The sequence below is a fragment of the Panthera leo genome, chromosome C2 (genome assembly GCF_018350215.1).
Source record: "Panthera leo isolate Ple1 chromosome C2, P.leo_Ple1_pat1.1, whole genome shotgun sequence".
Classification (NCBI taxonomy): domain Eukaryota; kingdom Metazoa; phylum Chordata; class Mammalia; order Carnivora; family Felidae; genus Panthera; species Panthera leo.
This window is the reverse complement of record NC_056687.1, coordinates 89,359,588-89,380,115: the sequence shown is the minus strand read 5'-3', so window position 1 is coordinate 89,380,115 and position 20,528 is coordinate 89,359,588. Positions and strand designations below refer to the sequence as shown.

At 35.4% G+C, this 20,528-nt stretch overlaps 1 protein-coding gene across 13 annotated transcripts in view; it reads right to left on the bottom strand.

Annotated features, from left to right (window-relative positions):
• TBL1XR1 (TBL1X receptor 1) overlaps window positions 1-20,528 on the bottom strand; it is a 177,567-nt gene that overhangs the window by 22,723 nt on the left and 134,316 nt on the right. For 9 of the 13 annotated variants that reach the window (XM_042954621.1, XM_042954617.1, XM_042954616.1 and 6 more), the window contains 9 exons: window positions 19,611-19,713; window positions 8,691-8,836; window positions 6,232-6,454; window positions 5,384-5,516; window positions 4,860-5,001; window positions 4,574-4,741; window positions 2,237-2,300; window positions 2,037-2,134; window positions 468-528 (listed from right to left, as the gene is read on the bottom strand). In XM_042954621.1, coding sequence (XP_042810555.1) covers window positions 468-528; window positions 2,037-2,134; window positions 2,237-2,300; window positions 4,574-4,741; window positions 4,860-5,001; window positions 5,384-5,516; window positions 6,232-6,454; window positions 8,691-8,836; window positions 19,611-19,668 — 1,093 coding nt within the window. In that variant the 5' untranslated portion in view covers window positions 19,669-19,713. Of the gene's footprint in view, window positions 1-467; window positions 529-2,036; window positions 2,135-2,236; window positions 2,301-4,573; window positions 4,742-4,859; window positions 5,002-5,383; window positions 5,517-6,231; window positions 6,455-8,690; window positions 8,837-17,360; window positions 17,503-19,610; window positions 19,714-20,528 lie in introns of those variants that run through there. The other 4 variants (XM_042954625.1, XM_042954626.1, XM_042954624.1 and 1 more) reach the window with 3 other exon arrangements.

Sequence of the window (20,528 nt, the reverse complement as noted above, 5' to 3'; positions counted from 1 at the left end):
AGAAATGACAACACCTTAATTTGTATGAGTTTATACATTATTTTCCTAAACATTATTTAGTTTTATCCTCATAACAAATAAGTATAATTATAATCCTTCATTTATAGAGAAAATGAGGCTCAGAAAGTTTAAATGACTTCCTCAGTCTTAAAGCTTGTTAAGTGGGGGTGGAACTGCCATTCAAACTTAGACCGCCTGATTAAAAAATCTATGTTTTCACCATTAAATAATACCGATCTAATTGCACTAGGCTGCAAACGCTTTTTTAACAGTACATTTCACAGAAGACGTTTGATGATCCCCTGACAATTAACAATCTGAAAGTCATGGAACATCAACTCTTCAAAGGACTAGTAACAAGATTGATATTTGATATTTCAAGATTTTAAGTAAATTATATCCCTTTATATGTTTAATTAGAAAAACAGAAGAAAGCTCCAGTTCTCATGGAAATTGTGAAGATTTACCTGAATGAAAAGGAAACTGCTGCTTGGCCTCACCAGTATGTGCATCCCAAATAATTGTAGTCTAAGATAGAAAAGAAAAGGAAAATATATTAAGAGTAATGTTAAAAGGTGTTTATGACAGATGCATACATAAGATGCCTAACTATGTTAAAACAATGGGAAATGTCAAAGTGAATTTAATTTTTAACATTTACTTTATCCCCAATAGTACGAGAGTATATTTCATTTTTTGGTGGGGGGAAAATGACTATTAAGTAGTTTCAGTTTCCCCTGGTGATTTTTCATCAGTCAACTTACTTCAAATAATTATTATCTGTCTACAAAATACCAGACATTATATTACAATGCTTTAGAAACTCAATTGCAATAGCGTATTTAGTGTAAAAAATTTTTCTACCTTTTTAGCTATTAGGAGGCAAATTCTTGGTTGATAAAGTCATCAGCCAATTCTCAATACTAAGATTTTTAAAGCTCACATTTACACATTACGGCAGCTTGAATTTTGACAAGATTGAAGACAACGTCTTGTATAGTATATGCAAGTATGACAAATAAATCTGAGTGGATATATATTCAGAACTCCTTTAAACACCCTCCCATTACTAGTGTAACTCTGGGGATGTAAAGCATCATACAGTGGCAATGGTTATTAATGGAACTTTTCCCTCCTATTCCTGGCCTCCTTTACTTTCCTTCCCTTTTTTTTTTTTTTTCTCTCTACTTCTGACAACTCATTCAGTTAACTATGATCATATACTTTCCTGGATTAAAATAATCTTTTATTTTTTTTTGAGACAGAGAGACAGAGAGAGAGAGAGAGAGAGAGAGAGAGAGAGAGAGAGAGACAGCGAGCGAGCACGAGTGGGGGAGGGTCAGAGAGCCAGGGAGACACAGAATCCAAAGTGGGCTCCAGACTCTGAACTGTCAGCATAAGAGCCCAACGTGGGGGTTGAACTCACAGTGAGTTCAGACCTGAGCTGAAAGAAGTCAGATGCTTAACCTACTGAGCCACCCAAGTGCCCCTGGATTAAAATAATCTTAAACCTCTATTCACCTTGGGAGGTATGGTAAAGGGGCTGACCTAGGAAAATGAAAGCAAGAAGGCTGTATTTTCAACCTATCCATATTTTCCAGCCTAGCTAGGTGAAAAAAGCTGGAAAGATCCTGCATTTCTTACATTTTCAATTAAACACCCGCAGTTCAGCTAACAGACTGGCTCTAAGATTTCTCATGGAATCACTCCGGAGCTATTTTCATAGCTGAGATAAACTAGAAACAAGAGAAGGGAAGCAGAGTATGGGAGGTATGACATTCATTATTCCCACAAATTCCACCAAAACCGAGGCATGGTCACAAAGATAAAAAAATAAAACAAATGGCATTTTTATGAGTAAATTCAGGAATAAGTGGATAGAAAATCTAAGAGCATTTCTATTATCATCATAAATTCATACCTGAATTTCCCATATATGAATGTTTTGTTGTTTATATGATTAGCAGAAGAAAATACTTTAGGTTATACTCTGTAACACATTAACCTTTATAAAACTTAGTTTAATGTTCTTTTACCTTGTCTACTCCAGCACTTAGGATGAAATTTCCTTTCTTATTCCACTTCAATGCAAATATAGGGCCTTTATGCTGCCCCAAGGTGCTAGCAAGGTTACCTAATATTTAAAAAACAAACAAACAAAAAAACCCATTAAAATTACTTCAAGCTTTAAACTTAGATCAACAACAATATATGAAAAGACAAATGCTTCATTTACCATCTTTAGTCCATATTCTGGCAAATCCATCATATGAACCAGTTGCTAGAAGTGTACCTTCACTCTGTCAGAGAAACACATTTCCTTCAATTATATAATCCAAAAACTGCATTTAATTATTAGACTATTTCATATTTAAACCTTAGGAATAGCAGATCCTTGACATTCTCTGCCTCAAAATTTCTGTTTGCCAATTCCCAAACTGCCTATTTGGGAATGTTACCAAAGACCTACAAAACACCCTTTATTGCTGTGAAGCTAGTATTTATTTAATCAGCATTCAGTCAGTGTGTGAGCCTTATATCCAAATCTTAAGAATGACAGGAAGCACTCTGAGGCAGGACCATCACTACCTTTATGCGTGCTAGGGTCTCCAGTATTCTCATAGGTGCACATGATGAAAGATGGGAGTAGGGTGGTAGACTGGGAAGGACATCAAAATCATATAATAATGATTTAACAGTAAAAAGCAAAATTGGCTAAAACATTTTGTTATAAGTAGAAGTTTTTATATGGCCCTCCCTCTAAACCTTTTACTGTCTAAATGAAGCTTGTATTGTGTGTGAGCCAAACAACACTGCTGTTTCAGATGACCAGATACTTAAATATCACTGAATGTTTCTTTCCTTTGTTAATTCTTTCCCAATATGAGATCCTATTAAAAAAATAAATAAATAAATACAAGAAAAAAAAAAGCCAGAAAAGAGCATAGGCTGACTTTATAGTTAATGAAGTGAGTACAATTGCCTGGAACTACTTTACCACAAGGAGAAATCCATACCAATTTCTCTAATCTTATATTCCCTCGCTGTGTCTGACCTTGATGAATGGTACAACAGAAGGACAGATCTACGGAAGTGCAAGTTACAGAGTGCATGAAACAGACTATTACTGGGATTAGTAAACACTACTGAAGACACAGAATGAAATCCTGCCTTACTCAAGTGCTTTCTTGATGGTGTTTGGAAAGGGAATTGAAAGCAAGAATCACCTTTTTTCAGACCTCTCAAACCATACGTTACGTACAGGTAAGTGAGAAACAAACAGATGCTGGTTCTAGAGGTTGTAGACTCAGTCCTGCCAGGAATTGGCTCTATGGTTCTATCTGAGGAAGAAGGAGCATGTTGAAACCAATAGCAAAAGCTTATTTCCAGACTCCACACAATGGGAAGTTTCTTTTAAACTACTGGTGCCCAAATGTCTTAGCTCATGGACCACTACAGTAGGAAAAGTATACTTTAAAGGATAACATTTTCCCCTTTTAGTGGAAGATTCAAGTTCATAGTGAATAATGCATGTTTGAAAAGTCCACACTTTTAAAAACAGTAACTTGCAGTTCAGAATCACCAAGCTCAACAAACCATTTGTTAACCATCCTTAGTATAACCTGTAAATTTCATTAACATATGGCCTCTGAACCAAATAACATTATCAAGGCGATAAGGCCTCTGACCTAAGATATAAAAATAAGGTCCCATTTGAGAAGATAATTCTTAGTCCTGACCCTACAACCAAACAATACTGTGACATGCTAAACCTCTTTTCATTTTTGTAATTGTTAACTTCATAGGAGGGAAAGGGTAAATATATTGCTGGAAATTTTGGAAGACAACACTAAAGAAAGGTAGCTATGAGTTTTGGGAGAATTTCAAAGAAACTGAAAACTTTAGCTGGAGCAATCATTTTTAAAGACAGACCTCATTCATTGGAATGAGATTTGGAAGATACTTTGGAAAGCTGCACAAAAAGCTGTCAAACAGAGGCCAGAGGAGGAAAGGGTGTTCATTTGCTGAGGAAAGGGCCACGAACCCCATTAAATGCTTGGTAATACTGAAATAGTCCAAGATGTTTCTTAGAATAGGGAGGGTAGGTAAAAAATGGATGCAGAAAGAAAAAGGCAACATGGAAAAGATACAGAACTGTAAAAATGCTAACTTTTCACAAATTAATCATGGGCATGAAACAAATGAAGCTGCTAATCACGTATGTGAAAATGAAAGGGTGAAGCTTTATCAACTAGGAGCTCAAACTTTCTGGTTAAGTCAGAACAGTCAAGTTATCTCTGAAAGATGTGGAATGACAAACAGAATCAGAGAAGTGTAAGACCGCTACAGTTGAATGAAGCCTGGAAGTGACCTAGACTAATGGCCCCTAAAAGGCAGGCAATCAAGTTTTCATCAGTTGATATAGCAAATGAGAAAAACAAGAACATGCTTTTTTAATGTAAATTTCTCTCATCCCCCAGCAAAGGACTTCGTAGTTAAGGATTTAGTACGTGCCTATTGTTGACTTTCATCTATTGACTCGTTTATACAGGTACCATTATCCCACTTGTACCTTCCACGTGAGGAAGATGATGCAGAGCGGGCCACCACCAGTTTTACAAAGGTTCTGCTGCAAGACAAACTGAAGAGCTGCAAGCTGAACCTCGGTCTGACTGCTGGAGGGCCAGTCTTTGTTTTTTTTAACACCACACTTCAGAATGGGGAGTCCTAGTTTGTTGTTCTTATTAGTGAAATTCAAAAACATGTGGACAAATGGACACAAGCTGCCATTAGTCTGAGGTTCAGAGAGGTTAAGTACATTAGTAACTACATTCATCGTGGTTAACAGTGATACTCACATTCCAATCTAGGGATGTCACATCCTTGTTGCTTGGGACATCTTGCCCCCCTTCTCGTATACAATGTCTAAGTACTAACTGCGTGGAGCCACTAGTGCTATTTTCACTAAGATTCCATATTCTTGCTGTTGAGTCTCCAGACCTATAAAGTATGCAACAGATTATTTACGATCTCATGACATTCTCAAGTATCCCAGAACCAAAGCAACATATTTATATGCTATTATTAATAAGACAAATAAAAACTAGAGTCTTAGAGATTTCCATCTCCAGGAGTATTCTTAGTCTCCATTTTGGGGGCCCTAGGCCACCTTCTTAAGCAGTAAGCTTAATTAAAATTTCTAAGATTACTTCAAAGATTTAAACTTCTAAGATTCTTTACGAAGAAATAACGATTTACAAAGGCAAAAGGACCACAAAGAAGCAACAAAAACCTGGAAACGTAAGTAATGCTTTTATAAAGTGTGTAATAGTTCAGTACAATATTTTTAAAAATACATTTAGTTTCACTTTGAGAAACATACCCTGATGCCAAGAGATCACTAACAGGGTTCCAGGCACAGATGAAAACTTCAGATTCATGGCCCCGTAACACAACTGCTTTATTAGGGGGGATTTCAACATCCCCATCCACTTCCATCATATCAGTATGATTATCTATGTCAGCAGAAATAAGTGGAAAATACCAGTTAGGTAATATTACAACATCCTGAGGAGGAAAAATAATTCTTAACCAGCAAATACCTCCTTTATAATATGTAACTTTTAAATTGTTTTTTAACTGTCAGGTAATGGTGAAAATGCTTACATAGCACTTGTCACATGAGGACAAGTTAAGTATATCTTTAGTTAAGTATGACCATACTATTTTTAAAAGATAAAGATGAGTGTGTGTTTGGGGTGGGGGAGAGGCAGGGAGAAAGGCTGCAACAAGGTTAGAGCCAAACATGGCTAAAATGACAAAATGATCTGAGCTAAATATAATCCACGCCAACACTATTCTGAGTTTCTGCCAGTAGGGGTTGCTGATATCATTCATATAACATGAGAGGTGCCTTTCTATCTCCACGTCAGAGTTTTACTGTGTGTGTTAAAGACTGCATTACAAATTTTCTTTAGAAATCAAAAGCCGAGAAAATTTACCTAACAGTAGAAAATGGTTTCTAAATATTTAAAAAAAAAAAAAATCCATGTAAGTAAATCTATCTTTCTGGAGCTTTAGGAACAGAAATCTGAATTGTGATATAAGTTAGGGAAACAGTTGGCATAAACGAAACAGATGATGTTACTTCAGTTTAGAAGATGAGACATCCACATAAAAGCCAGATACTTCTTCTGAAAGGGAACTTTTTAAATTCTGATTTCAGCTCACTTGCTATAGTGTGTGCTCCATTCTCCTCCCCATTCGCTGTGTTTTCGCCATTTTTTGCAGATCCCTGTTGATTTGTGGCAGCTGTGGCAGCTGCGGTGGCTGCCGCTTGTTGCTGTGCAAGCTTATCTCTGTAAGCTTGTTGTCTTGTTTGTACTACATCAGGCATTACGGCATCTATCAGTGACAGAGACTCTATTGGTCGACCATCAAACAAGGTACCATCCTGGATTTGGAAAATTGTGAGAAAAGAAATATGAAAGACAACACATTTAGGGTGAAGCAACTGCAAATAGGTGTTTAAATCTTCCTCCTCCTCTAGTTCATACTGTTAAATGCTGTCAGATAAAGCGGAGATAATGAAAGAATAAAAAGTAGGCCCAGATGATAAAATGTTTATTAATTAGATTCCAAAATTCCGTTAGCGAAAAGTAATGACCAATATGAAATAGTTCATACAATGGTAAGAGACTTGGTGCCACAGGAGAATGGATCCTTAAAACTAAAAACTTTTAAAATAGTTTTGTTGGACTCGAAAGCTTCCTGTGATTTGATTCAAATATTAGACAAGAAATAGACTTCAGATATTTGGCCGTATCTCATTTTACTAATGTTGAAATGGAAGCACAATAAGGTTTAAAAGACTTGTTGAAGTTACACAGCTAGTCAATGGCAACCGAGATCTCTTAACTGGTGCTATTCGAAGTGTGATCCAAGGAACAATGACACTACCATCACACCAGGCAGCTTGTTGTAAATGTAGATTCGAATGTACAGAATCAAAATCTCTAAAGGGCTCAGGAAGCCGTGGTTTTACCAAGCTCTCTAGGGTCGTCTTATGAACACTAACATTTGAGAAATACCATCATTTAACTCTGAGACTGGTGCTCTGTAATTTTATGGAGTTGCTATAATTTTCTAAAGCTCCTCTCACTGATATTAGGTAGCTCACAATTAATAAAAAGTTCTCCAGCAGGGGCACCTGGCTCGGTCAGTTAAGTGTCCCACTTCAGCTCTGGTCATTATCTCACGGTTCGTAAGTTTGAAGCCCTTATGTGCCTCTCTGCTCTCAGCACAGAGCCCGCTTCTGATCCTGTCTCCCTCTCTATCTCTGCCCTGCCCCAGCTCTCGCTCCCTTTCTCTTTCAAAAATAAACATTAAAAAAAATTAAAAAAAAAAAAAAAAGTTCTCCAGCGGGCACAAGAAGAGACACAGAACAAGTCAGAAATAGAAACTGGGCAAATTAGCTGGGAATATGTGTATGTAAGGCCTGACTCACGTAAGCTGGTGAACATGCACTAACCGACAATCTACAGTGGTGTGATGGGGTGCTAGGAGTTACAAAACACAGCACCTCTTTCTGAGCTGTCACTTATAATGGAGTATCTGAGGAGTAGGAGAATTTATTTTAATTTAAGTAACTTAAAAATATTAATTCCAATGAAGATACATTGTAGAGTACTATATTACAATCTACAAAACATTTATTTTTCAGATAAAATGAGACTTTATCCCTGGCCACTGGTGGAAATTGTTTATTACCCTCCACAATACAGGACACTTTGGGACGGAAACTACTAAAAGATAATGAGGACACACTTAATTTAGTATTAGTGGATTTTTCAGTTATACAGATTAGGAAACAAAAATAATGAAATCAATATTAGTATACCACATAATTATACTAATGAATATTGATATAGAAACCATGGATGCTTGTTTTAAAAATACTTGTGAAAGGGAAGGGGGAGCATGTTAATCTCTGCAAACATGAAAATACGATGAAGAGCTCCACATATTATAAATCCTGACCATGTATGAAAATTTTCAGCTAAATAGACCAGGATTTCAAAACTTTTTCTGTGAAAGGCCAAACAGTAAATATCTTAGGCTTTGCAGAGCATAAGGTCTCTGTCACAATGATTCAATTATGCCACTGTAGCACAAAAGTAGCTAAGATAATATTTAAGTGAATGAGTGTGGCTGTGTTCCAATCAAACTTACAAAAACAGGCAAGCAGGCAGGATTTGGCTCATGGGTCATAATTGGCTGACACCTAAATTAAACCACCTATATATGGGCCTTAGGCAATAGTATCAAGACATGGCTTTAATTATAAACTGCCTTCCAAAATCAGGTATAAGCAAATAACCTGAGGTTTTGTAATTCTTCAGACCATCAATTATGGTGTCAGCATTCCACAGCAAAATGTAGCTGCTTTGAAGAAAATTATTTCTTACTATTTACTTATGAAACCATAGACAGGGAAATAAGCCAGAGATGATGGTTCTTACAGTTGGGAGCCAACATGCCTTGCCTGTTCAACCTGACTGTGACATAAAGAACAACACCCTTCAATTGTGTCAACCTAGTAAAGCTAAAGTCAGATAATGAATGAACAAACAAGATATCAGACTTAAGGACATATTTAAGAGTTAGTATTTGAAATAATATTTCCTTACCTCATTAATACTAACTTCTGCCTCTACATACTGTAGACCTTTCTGGATGATAGAAATCAATGCAGCAGGTGGGACGAGGGCACCATTTATGTTAGACTGACTGATATGGCTTTCTATACCAAAGGTAAATGCTGAATGAGAAAATCCTAAAAGCAAAAGGAAAGGTATAAGAATTTATTCTCTCAGTAGCAACATGCTATAGGACACAAGTGAATGACCTCTGTAATCTTTCAAAATCATAATCCATCCATTTGAAATCCCAAACTGTTAGCTAAGATTAAATATGTTTTTACACAAAAGAAGTACCAAAATCCAAACATAGGAACTTTTATGTATTTCCCTTTTTTGCCTTAATTACATAAAATACCTTTTTGCCTTAATTACATAAAATACTATTTAAAACTTATAGTGCATATAAAATTGAGCCATGGCACATAATTTTCCTCAAAAAAATAGCATCAAACTTTAAAGTCAGGGGAAAAAGTCTTTGGAAATCATGGGAGTCTATTGCTTCACTCGAGATAATTAGGTCAAGATAAATTAAGGTGACATTTAATATTTCTGTAGTATATTTAAATTTCTACATACAAATTGTCAAACACCATATAAATCCAATATTTTGCAGTTTTTCAAACTTAGGAAATAAAAAGCCAATTAAAATTAATATAAAAAATGAAGATAATTTTTATGCTTAAATCTCACTGTATGCATGAGTTAAGTGCCAAAACACTTAACTAATTCTTTGCCACTTAGTAATAACCCATCTAAATGAAAGCTTTAGGAAATGAAAGTTGGCAAGTAAAAATCCAGTTTCCACCAGAAATTCTAAGTTTAATTTGAAATACTTAAACCCAAAACACATAATAAAAATCTCTATATGTTGGTCTTGCTTTTTATGAAAGTCAAGTCCAAACTCAAACATAAAATTCTAGTAAAATCACAGACCCAAGTGAGGTTATTCTCTTTACTAAAACATCCTTCAGACCCCATCATCAAATGTCATTAATGTATTTTAAACAATTCAATTACATTATATGAAATGTTAAGAAACTTTCATACTAAGTAAACTAAATGCATATGGGCTTACTTGTGTCTTAAACTGATTTAACCTATGTAATTAACTGTTGCCTAGCCTACCCTAGTTTTTTTTAGTGCCTATTCTTTGTCTTTTTGCATTTTGTGCTTCCACTTTTAGGCTTCTTGTGGCACTTATGAACAGTGTATAATAAAATACTCTGGACTCACAAAAAGCATGTGGCTAAGAAATATTTTAATTGGTCAGTAGACAAGGTATACCTAAAGTTGTCCTCCTGGCTCCTTCCTTCCCTCTTTGAAACACCTAGCCATTCCATTCCTGCAACCCACAGTGAGAAGTGAAAAAAGATTACTTGAGACTTTAACTCATGATTTTACCCATAGGCAAGATCATTATTAACCACATTTTTAGCTTAATTTGAGCTCACAGAGATGGCTAAGAAACACAGCAATGAAACTAAGAAACATATCAATGAAAGCGAGCATCATTCTGCATTGTCCCTATTAGGAAACTCAGAACTACCTGAATATAAGTAGATTCCAGGCTTCCAGGGTAGAAGGCTAAGAATAAAGGCCGGGAAGGATGGAAAGAGATGGTAAAAGATAAGGCAGTGAGGTTGGAGAGTCCTGTTTTTAATTATACACACTCCTCCTTAAATTCTGCAGTAAGTCGTAAACAGGGGGAGCTAAACAGCCCAGTGGCTTAAAGATTTAACAAGACTTCAAGATGGACAATACCATGTATGGAGGCTCTATACCATGCACACATATATAGTTTTATTATTTTATAATCTGAGTCAGCAGATAGGAAAACAGCCATAAGAGGATAAGGATTTATTTTTAAGTTTTTATTTAAATTCCAGTTAGTTACCATACAGTGTAATATTAGTTTCAGGTGTACAATACAGTGATTCCACACTTCAGTACAACACCTGGTGCTCATCACAAGTGCACTCCTTAATCCTCATCATCTACTTTACCCATCCACCTCCCCTGATAACCATCAGTGTGTTCTCTATAGTTAAGAGTCTGTTTCTTGGTTTGCTTCTCCTTTTTCCCCATTTGTTTTATTTCTTAAATTCCACACACAACTGAGATCATATTAGGTATTTGTCTTTCTCTGAGTTAGCTTAGCACAATACTGTCTAGCTCCACCCATATTGTTGCAAATGGCAAGATTTCATTTTTTATGTCTGAGTATATTTCATTGTGTGTGTATGTGTGTGTATGTACACACACACACGCATAGATAGATAGATAGATAGATAGATAGATCACATGTTCTTTAAGAGGATAAGGATTTAAATCCATTCAGAGACGATGGAGGTAACTACTACATTCTGCTGCTCCTATGGAACAATTAAGTTAGAATGTAGTCAAAGATAAAGCGAAGACAGAGTGAGCTCCTGTTTACTAATGGAAAATAAAGGATTACATCATTGTTCGGTTTCAACTCAGGGTGCTAGAAAGTGGTGTTAGTACTGCATGAAACATTAAGACATCTCATTCACAACATTTTTAAAGTGTTGTGATTTTCATAAGCCTCACAAAATTTTAGCAAAGTCCATGACATTTGTACTCTCTAATTCACGAGTACAATTTAAACCATCAAAATCATCATATTTACACCCCGTTTAAATTAGAGTTCAAGCTTATGTCCAAGCTTGAAGAGTTGCAGGTGGAACAATGTCAATTTTCGGCTGAAATATTGCATATATCCTGAATTTGTTCTGTCAGACCAGGAGAGAAACTATCAAAGGTCCTTACATCCATCTCTAGTTATCACACATTGTGCTCACAATGTTCTCAAATAGTAAGAAAATAACTCTGAAGGGGTTATTAGCACTGTTTTGACACTTCTCATTAATGTCTACCCTAAAAATGGTCCATAATTAAAAACCCTCTGCTTCAATAAATGTGGAATTGAACCGTAGTTTTTATTATTTCTAGTCATAGCATTATATGGCACCTTAAAATTATGTTCAAGACTACTTATTAAAAAAAATTTCTTAGTGTTTATTTTTGAGAGAGAGAGAGAGAGAATGAGCAGAGGAGGGGCAGAGAGAGTGGGAGACACAGAATCCGAAGCAGGCTCCAGGCTCTGAGCTGTCACCACAAAGCCCAATGCATCGGGACACTCAGGTGCCCCACACAACTACTTTTCTTATTCCTCTCCTTAAAACTTGTTTTTCCTTAGAAATTTGACCTTACTTTATTACACTTCAAAGTCATCCTAAGTTTTACCTGGGCTCCTGATGTTCCACCATTCACAAAATTCTATCAATCCTACCTCTCTGGTCTCTGTCATCAGCTTTCCTTTTCTGCTAGAACCTGGAGTTTAGTCCCCATCATCTTTTGCCTACAGTTACTGCCCTAAGTTCCTTTCCTTGTTCTCCAGCTCAGCCCATCTGTCACACTACAACTAGAGTATTACCTGTGAAACAAAACCAATCATATCACTCCTTATGTGGGCATTTTCAATGATCCCTTTGACCTTCCTAATAAGGACCAAACTAAGTATGACACACAGTTACCTTTGTAATCTGACCCTATCTATCTCTCCCAACTCATCTTCCCAATTCCACACCCCCACCCTTTTGCCCATTGCACATTAAATTCAAGTATTTGCCAGTTACAGGTAACACTGTGAATACATTAATGCTATCTCATACTTTTGTACCTTGTATGTTCCAAAGTCCTTTTCTCCTATCTGAATGGAGGTAAAGTCCTTCCTTTCACTACCCCAGAGGGGTGGATCATTCTCTTCTATGCTAATCCTAAAATTTGTGTATGTATGGTATTTACCACACTGAATGGTTATCCTGTGTGTGTGCAGGACTGTATGCATGTGTGCAACTACTAGACTGGGCAGCTTGAAGAGTTTATGCCTAGTAAATCTTTTCATTTACTAGGGCCTAGTCTCCTAGGAACGACTATTAGAACCTAGAACTAGAACCTAGAAATCTAGAATGTTACCTAATTTAACATCTAGAATGTTACCTAATTTATTGAGCATTAGCTCAATAGACATTTGTTAAATCAGAATGCAATTCTACTATAATGTATTTTGGCACATCAGAATATCTATGAATCCAAGAAAAAAAGCATAGGACTTAAGTAAAACTAAAACTTGAACTGGGTTATGCCAAAAAAGATTTCCGTTTATCTGTAAATATATACGCAGGAAATACTTTTCCACGGGCAACTTTTGATTTACAGAATAGAAGGCAAAGAGGGTCTACCTAAATCTGTGAGATGCTGGAAGTCTGGCTTGACTGCTTAAAATAGCATCCCTTCTTTTCAGGAGTGAGAACAAATCTGATATAAATAATACCTCTGTAATCAAGTACTCTACAAATTTGCTACGGTGATTAAGATTTGGGAGGCAGAAGAGACTCCAGAAGGGAATAAGGCTAAAAACCATTAGGTTCAGTATACAGTAACTCAGGAATGAAGACAAGCAGTGGCCAGAGTGAGGGAGGCATGGTCACTCATGAGACTACACATGGTTCCCACATAAGAAACAAGATCACAAAACAACTGTTTGCTATACAGTGCTTGTTACAAGGAGTGCTTTCCCTTGGGATGACAGGGATCGTAATCTCAAAGACATGTTAGTCCTCCAGAGCATGCCAACTGTACTTTGCAAATAGGAATGTGAAAATGGGCCTTGGACATTATGGCTATGGTATGGACTGTCTAAACCAACAAACAAAGCTTAACTGTTATCATAACACAGTCCAGAACGAAAATCTAATTTATCCAAGATCCTATTTAAACTTCAGGTAAGAAAAACCTAGAAACTTATATCCTTGTTCCCATCACCATACACTTCCTTGCCCCCAAATTCACTTCCAACTGTCCCCTACAGACCCAGACTTCTGTTTATTCAAAAGTTCCATACTTAAATGCTTAAAGATTTTACAAAGGTGTAAAGAATTAGGGGGGAAAATGCTATAGAGGATCTTGCATGTTGAAGACTGAGATACAGCACTTTAAAAATAAAGGACAACGTGGAGAAGAAAAAAAAATTACAATAGCAAACTCAAATGCAACTGTTAATATTTTATATTTCCTTTTTTCCTTTATACACTGTTTTCCTCCCATCACAATATAACACATCAAGCTACACAATTCTGTGCCCTAATTTTGTCTATATATATATATATATATATATATATATATATATATATATATATAAAAACATGAACATCCCATATAAATTGTATTTTCTGAAATAATTTTAATATTATCATACTATTCAGACAATAAATGTACTCAGGTAGTAAATTATTCATCCCATCGATGGGTATTTGGACTTTCCAAATGCTTACTACTTAGGAATCTCTCCTCAAATATCTACGTGTATAGGATTTTGCCATGTATATACTTTTTTCTCCTTAGAATGAATTCCCCTCAAAAGTTGAGGGGAACATGAACATTTTATAGGAAGTTTTCACAATCGCTCAACTGTTTTGCCCCCAAATTGTACAAATCTACAATGCCATCAGCAATTTATGTTTCCCTATACCTTCCACTATGCTAGGCTATCCTAAAAAAAAAAAAAAACAAACAAACAAAAAAAAAAAACCCCACAAGATTACTATTAAAATTGAATAGTTCTCTGGCAACTATTAAAGGACATTTATCTTTTAACAAGTATGTCAGTACTGATGTGTAAATAGGAATTTCTTCTATCAGCAAAAAATAGTCATTCAGCTTATAAAAGAGAAAAAGTGATTTCAAAGTATACAATTTACCACTATTTTTGACAACCTGCTGTTTTTATTTTTTTTGTTGTTAATTAGTCATGTGTACAATAATTCTATGTGACAAATCAATGTTACTGCATATTTGATTTGATTACAAAGCAAAATTATATATACCTAACTTGCACTTCTGCAGCCGGCCATTTACTCATAAAAATGAGAAGAGTAAAAGTGGACATACCCAATCCTGAGCTCTGCTCACTCCAGGCCTTCACAGCTAGTGGCACTGATAGCCAGTTTAACCTGACTCCATTCAGCCTTGTTGTTAAAGTCTGTTTATAAAGTGGCACCAGAAGGAGGATATGGAGGAAGGAATGTTTGTATAGCTCATTTACTTTTATCTGAATCAAAAGAAACTACACTGTCATTTGCTAACATTTTCTTAGCCATCGTAGGGGTTAACACAAAATCATTAAAATGAAAAGAACCAACAAACAGGCTCTTTGGTATTATAGATCAGAACCTTAATGTTATACATAAACATTCTGGTTAGCTTGTGCCTACTATGTTTAGATGTCTAAATTAAGTGTGTATGATCTTATAAACAAATACTAGAACATCTCACGGAAGCATCATCTCAGAAAAAGTGGTATGGTACAAAGCCTCTCTATCTAGAGAGACTTGAAAAAGTTAGTGAACAGTGGAGCAGGGGGCTGGGAAAGACAAGATGATGTTTCATGAATCAAATACTCTGAGCTTACATATATCATCACCTTCTCATAAATGGAGACTATATGGCAAGATGAACCTCAGTTCTAAAAACATGAGGATTTAAAAAAAATTGTAACATTCAGAATCACAATCTAAAAAATAGCTCAGTGGTAAGGACATATTGCTTTTGCATTTTCCAGTTAGTCTTCAATCACAAAATGCAACTGTTTCACAGTGTCCAAAATATCAAGTACACCACGAACAGAAATGTCATTGAGCTCTTAAACCTGAAATAGATGACAGCTTTATCTAGAATCAAGAATTCTCCCCCAAACCAAATACACAATTTACGCAAAATAAAATTACATCTTATACAGAGCAACAAGAAAAACAGTAGCACAACGGTCACAAGTGACTGCCAGGTACAATTTCTCTAGGAAAAAAATAAACACGCAAATAACTACACGAGAGTCAAAGGTGATGTACAAGAGGAAAAGGGAAAAAAGGGGGAGAGGGAAATTTAAAAGGTCCAAACCACCTTAAATCTTCTAAAGTTAACAACGCATCAAGTTCTGTTCCACACACTTAGCATGTACCTCTTTGTGCTTATTCTGCATATGGTTGCTAGATGTGAGTTATTAGGGCAATCAAATTATTAATGCCCTTGGGCGAAGGCTAATTAAATGGGGCATACTGCATAATCAAGTCAATCATTACTTACGGTACTACACTGTCAAATACACTCAATTTTCATCTCAAAAGAGAAAAAATTTTATTCCCTAGGAAATTTTTATTGAATATGAAAGCCTAAGTCTAGTTCACAAAAGTACAAAATGGATACCAAAGTAATTTGCTTAGGGTGAACTTCCTGGAGACAGAATTAAAAAAAAAAAAAAAAAAAGTTCCAATACTTAATACAAATATCCTACAATAAATATACTTTCCTCTTAATTAGTTTTAATGAGTAGAGGAGGATGATTTATTTCAAACAAAAGCCTATAAAACATATGCGGCTGAATATCACAATATAATCCCTTTTCAACAAGTGTTTACAGATGAAGGGGAAAAAAATCAAAAGTTACATAATTTGAGAAGAGGAGAAGGGCTTTTAATAGATAATATCTTCTAGAGCTGATAATAGTCATAATAGGATGATCATCACATAGTAAAAGTATTTAAGATGAAAACAATTTAAGGGGTTTTATCCTCTCTGGGGATGGATACCACAGTCCAGTCAACATTAAACACTGTTTATAGAAAGCAAATATTAGAAGTTCTTATTGAAAAACATTATTCTAAATTATATACCTATCAAAACAGCACAAACTTTCATAAGGTGTTTTTTGGACTTTCTGACTGAGAGCTTCCAAGTAATGAGACAAGCAAGAAAAGAATTTTACTTTCCTTAGTGGGTAGTCTTTACAAACCAGTCCTTTGAAGGTCTTTTCACAGACACTTCCTTTGTCATGATTATTTCTTTTCTTCCTATCTCCTAATCCAATACAGTACTCTTTTATAGGGAAAGTAGCAATATTAAGATTCTAGTTCCTTCTGTATTGCTTTAAATCATTGAAGAGAAATTCTTATGGCCTTAAAGTAACTTGCATATTTCTTAGATATTTAATGACTGACCCTCAGTAATTATCTCTTATAAGTTAACAGTGATAAGTACATGGAAATACACCTAAAACCACCCAGAAAAGGAGTTACTGGATTCCAAAATTGAATCAATTGCAAAAATGGCCATTTCTATGTCTAATTAGAGATCAGAACCAAGAAACAGCTTTGGAGTAAGTCTCAAGTGCTAAGACGAGTTAGATTCTGAGCTCCATCTGAAACCTGATCTGAGCTGACAGAACTATAAATTTCTTAAACTCTTTCCCATTTCCTACTTCCGGAAGTAACTTCAAATGAATGTCTCATGGTATCCTCATGATATAAACATGCCTCCTCATTCCTGCAAAATCTTGCCTATAAATAGAAATACACCACTTTTAGTGGCAGCTCCCTGTTTAGGAGATATTCTCACACTCCAAATCTCAATGTGTACATTTCATGCTTTCTATTTTATCTTGAATAATTACTAAATATAATTTTTCTTTCAAGATATTGTGAACATGCTACATACCTGTTGTCAACTTTCTTGTCAAGTTCTAATTGTCCTACACCTAATATGGACCAGTGGCTTTCAAACTTTATTATGCCTAAGAATCACCTGGGGCATTTGTAAAATGCAGATTCCTGGGCCCCACTCGCCGTTCTCTAAGTGATCCTGATGCAGGTGGTCAGAGGATCAAACTTTAGAACTCTGGTATAGGCGGTTCTTAAATTTATGGCAAGTTGCATTCCTAGAAAAACTGCCATAAGTCAAAATGTCATTAGTTGAATCTGATTTTCTCCTATAAATCATAATGTAAATAGGAAGTTACAAATTTAATAAAGGGACTGGTGTTTACATGTCGAGAGATGTGGCTTAACATCACACTTCATTACCAGTACACTGTTAAGTATAAACCTTTCTAAATACACAAAGCACAACTAAGAACACAGTAAACAATTATGAAGGACTTAATATGATAAACAGCAGTCTACCACATGAGGTTGTTTTTTAAAATGTAATTCCTGCTTTATTTTTACTGCAACATAAAACACCTTAAAACATGAAATTTCAAAGGGTTTTCTCTGAGAACACAGGCAACTTTAAGAAGACTTTTGATAATATTTAACCGTTGGATACTCTTTCAGAAATTAATTCAGAGTATTATCACTTTGTGGGCTTCTGTTTGCAAATAAAATCTGAGTGTTCATTAACATGTCTAACTCCACCTTGACCTATTTCATCTCATCACAGGATGTGACTGAGCTCATCTCCCAAAACAGCAGTTCCTTAAGATTCAACCGGAGCAATTGCCTTTACAAAACACTTAATGAACCACTGCATACATTCCTCATCCACTGATCCTTCACAATGTTTTCTCCTTTAGTGTCCAAAGCCTCAAAAGCTCTGGCTTAAATGTGGTCAGATTCAAAGACAGAAAAAGCAGGAGTTTGTTTTGACCTAACAATTCTTCCAATTTTGGACAAAGGTACTAAATAATAGTATCAAGGCACGTGCGTTGTATCAAGGCATATGTGTTATATATGTAATAATCACCAGGTCGGGTCACTACTTTTTCCACTTCGTTAATCATTTTAATCGTCCTCAAAATATTCAGTGGATATTGTCTTTGGATCTGCCTTCAATACCAGCTTGCCAGTTGAAAAAGAAAACAAAACAAGATCTTTCCATTTCAAAGCTTCACAACAAATTATTCTGCCTTAGTTGGTTACTTTTAGTCTCTTCTCTCTTTTTCCCTTTCTGGCCCTCATTAGACATCATTTTCTCAGCTGTTTCAGGCCAGAGAGAAGCAGTGACCGTGCCTGCGAATAGAAAACCTCCACCGGAGAACAAAGCTCAGAACTAGAGTGCAGCTGAGAACAGCTCAGCAAGCAGTGGGGTCTAAGATCTAAAGCCATGTTTGCATTCCTCGTATGAAACAGGACAATTACTAAGCCCTGTAAGAAGAATTAACTGTAGTTTCAAAACCAAAACTGAGGGCTTAATTCCTACTCTATGCCTTCCTGTCCTCCCTCACACGCCACTACCATAGTTACTTTTTTATACACTGTGCCTCACCTTACAATTACAACATTCCAACTTTATGATTTCTAAAATTCAACCTCTCCAGTGTATTTTCAACTACCAAATAGTTCCATCTCATACTAACAATCTGAACTCACCACTGACGTCAATCTTTCCCACGTCCTGTGCCCTATCCACCCTCAAGATTTTTTTCTCTTCTACTTTTACAATTTTTGCTTAATTCATCCCACATTTTCCTTTGTAGTCTTCCTTCTGTTTTATAATAATGCCTCTTAATCTGTTTTAAAATGATCACTGATTTATTTAATATTTATTATAAAAGGCTTCCAATGATTTATATTTATTAATCACCTGCCAATAAACACGTTAGTAGAATTCAGGTCAAGGATAATCTAAATCAATTGGGATAATGATTATGAAAGCATTCTGAAAAATTACTGTTAATTTAGTTACTGCAATTAGGATCAGTAACATTTAGCGGAGGACTGTAAATATACATTATCAAACTGATGGTACCTGAGAGTTTATATGTTCCTACTAACCGTGTGCAATCTCACTTCGTAACAACTTATAAAAATGGTCTTTGAACACTGAAAGCCAAACCATTTGTTAACAAATATTTGCCTGACATGATTCCAACATATTTGAAAGAGTCAGAGAGTTAAACCATGCAGTAACACATAGCTTTAAAATGGCAGTCCAGACATTAAGGAAACATACAAAGTTCAACAGTTTGGACTGATACAAATTTCAAATGCATAAAAGGTTATTTTGAGAATATTAAAATAATTTGAGGCCTATTTACTTTATGAAAGTACTCACCTGACTCTTGCAAGTATCTATATACCAAGAAGTTGACCTCATCACTGCTTATACTCATCTTTATTCCCACTTAAACCATGAGGTCACAACACAGGATATAACCCTAAAAATAAAACAAAGTTAATTAAGTATTTTCTCAATAAAATATTTTTAAACAAAATGTAAACAATGTTGTAAAAACCATTTGATTTTATTAAATGATGTAAAATGAAGGTTCTATATTGCCTAATAATAAACCCTAACAAAGTTTTTCCAATAGTTAGTAATAGATTACACAACCAAAACATGGCTGGGTCTATTTTTCTGCAGGATAACATATTTGCAAAAAAGGATTCAAAATTTATAAAAGGGCTGTAGCATCCTATTTTATTTGACTGTATCCAATAGCATAAAAAGTTATTTCCTCTTTATCCTTAACTGTAAAAAAACAGAACATTTTAGGACTCAATACTATTTAGGAAAAGAATGATTTTAGAAAGTTGGATGTGGGACAAGACATCTATGCTGGTTTTGTCTACATAATCTGGTAGAATTTGAAGTCCCCATTTTCTCAATATCTAATCTGCAATGTTCAAGTTTCAAAAAGATCTAGGTATATATAAAGCAGAGAGGTGGGAATATAGTTTCCAGAACTCAAATGATATTCTCTTAATGGACATACTTAAGCCCTGAAATCAGAGGGAGGGAAAAAAGGAAACAGACAACTAACTTAATTATGCCCTAATTATATTTATATGTTCTCATGTCATGGAAATTATTTTAAAAGAAGTCAACATTTTTTGCAGAGTCAGACAGTAAATATATTAGGCTTTGCCACCCATACGGTTTCTGTTAAAACCACTCATCTCTGTTATAGTACAAAAGCAGCAACTAACAAGATGTAGACAAATGAGTCTGGCCATGTTCCAATTAAACTTT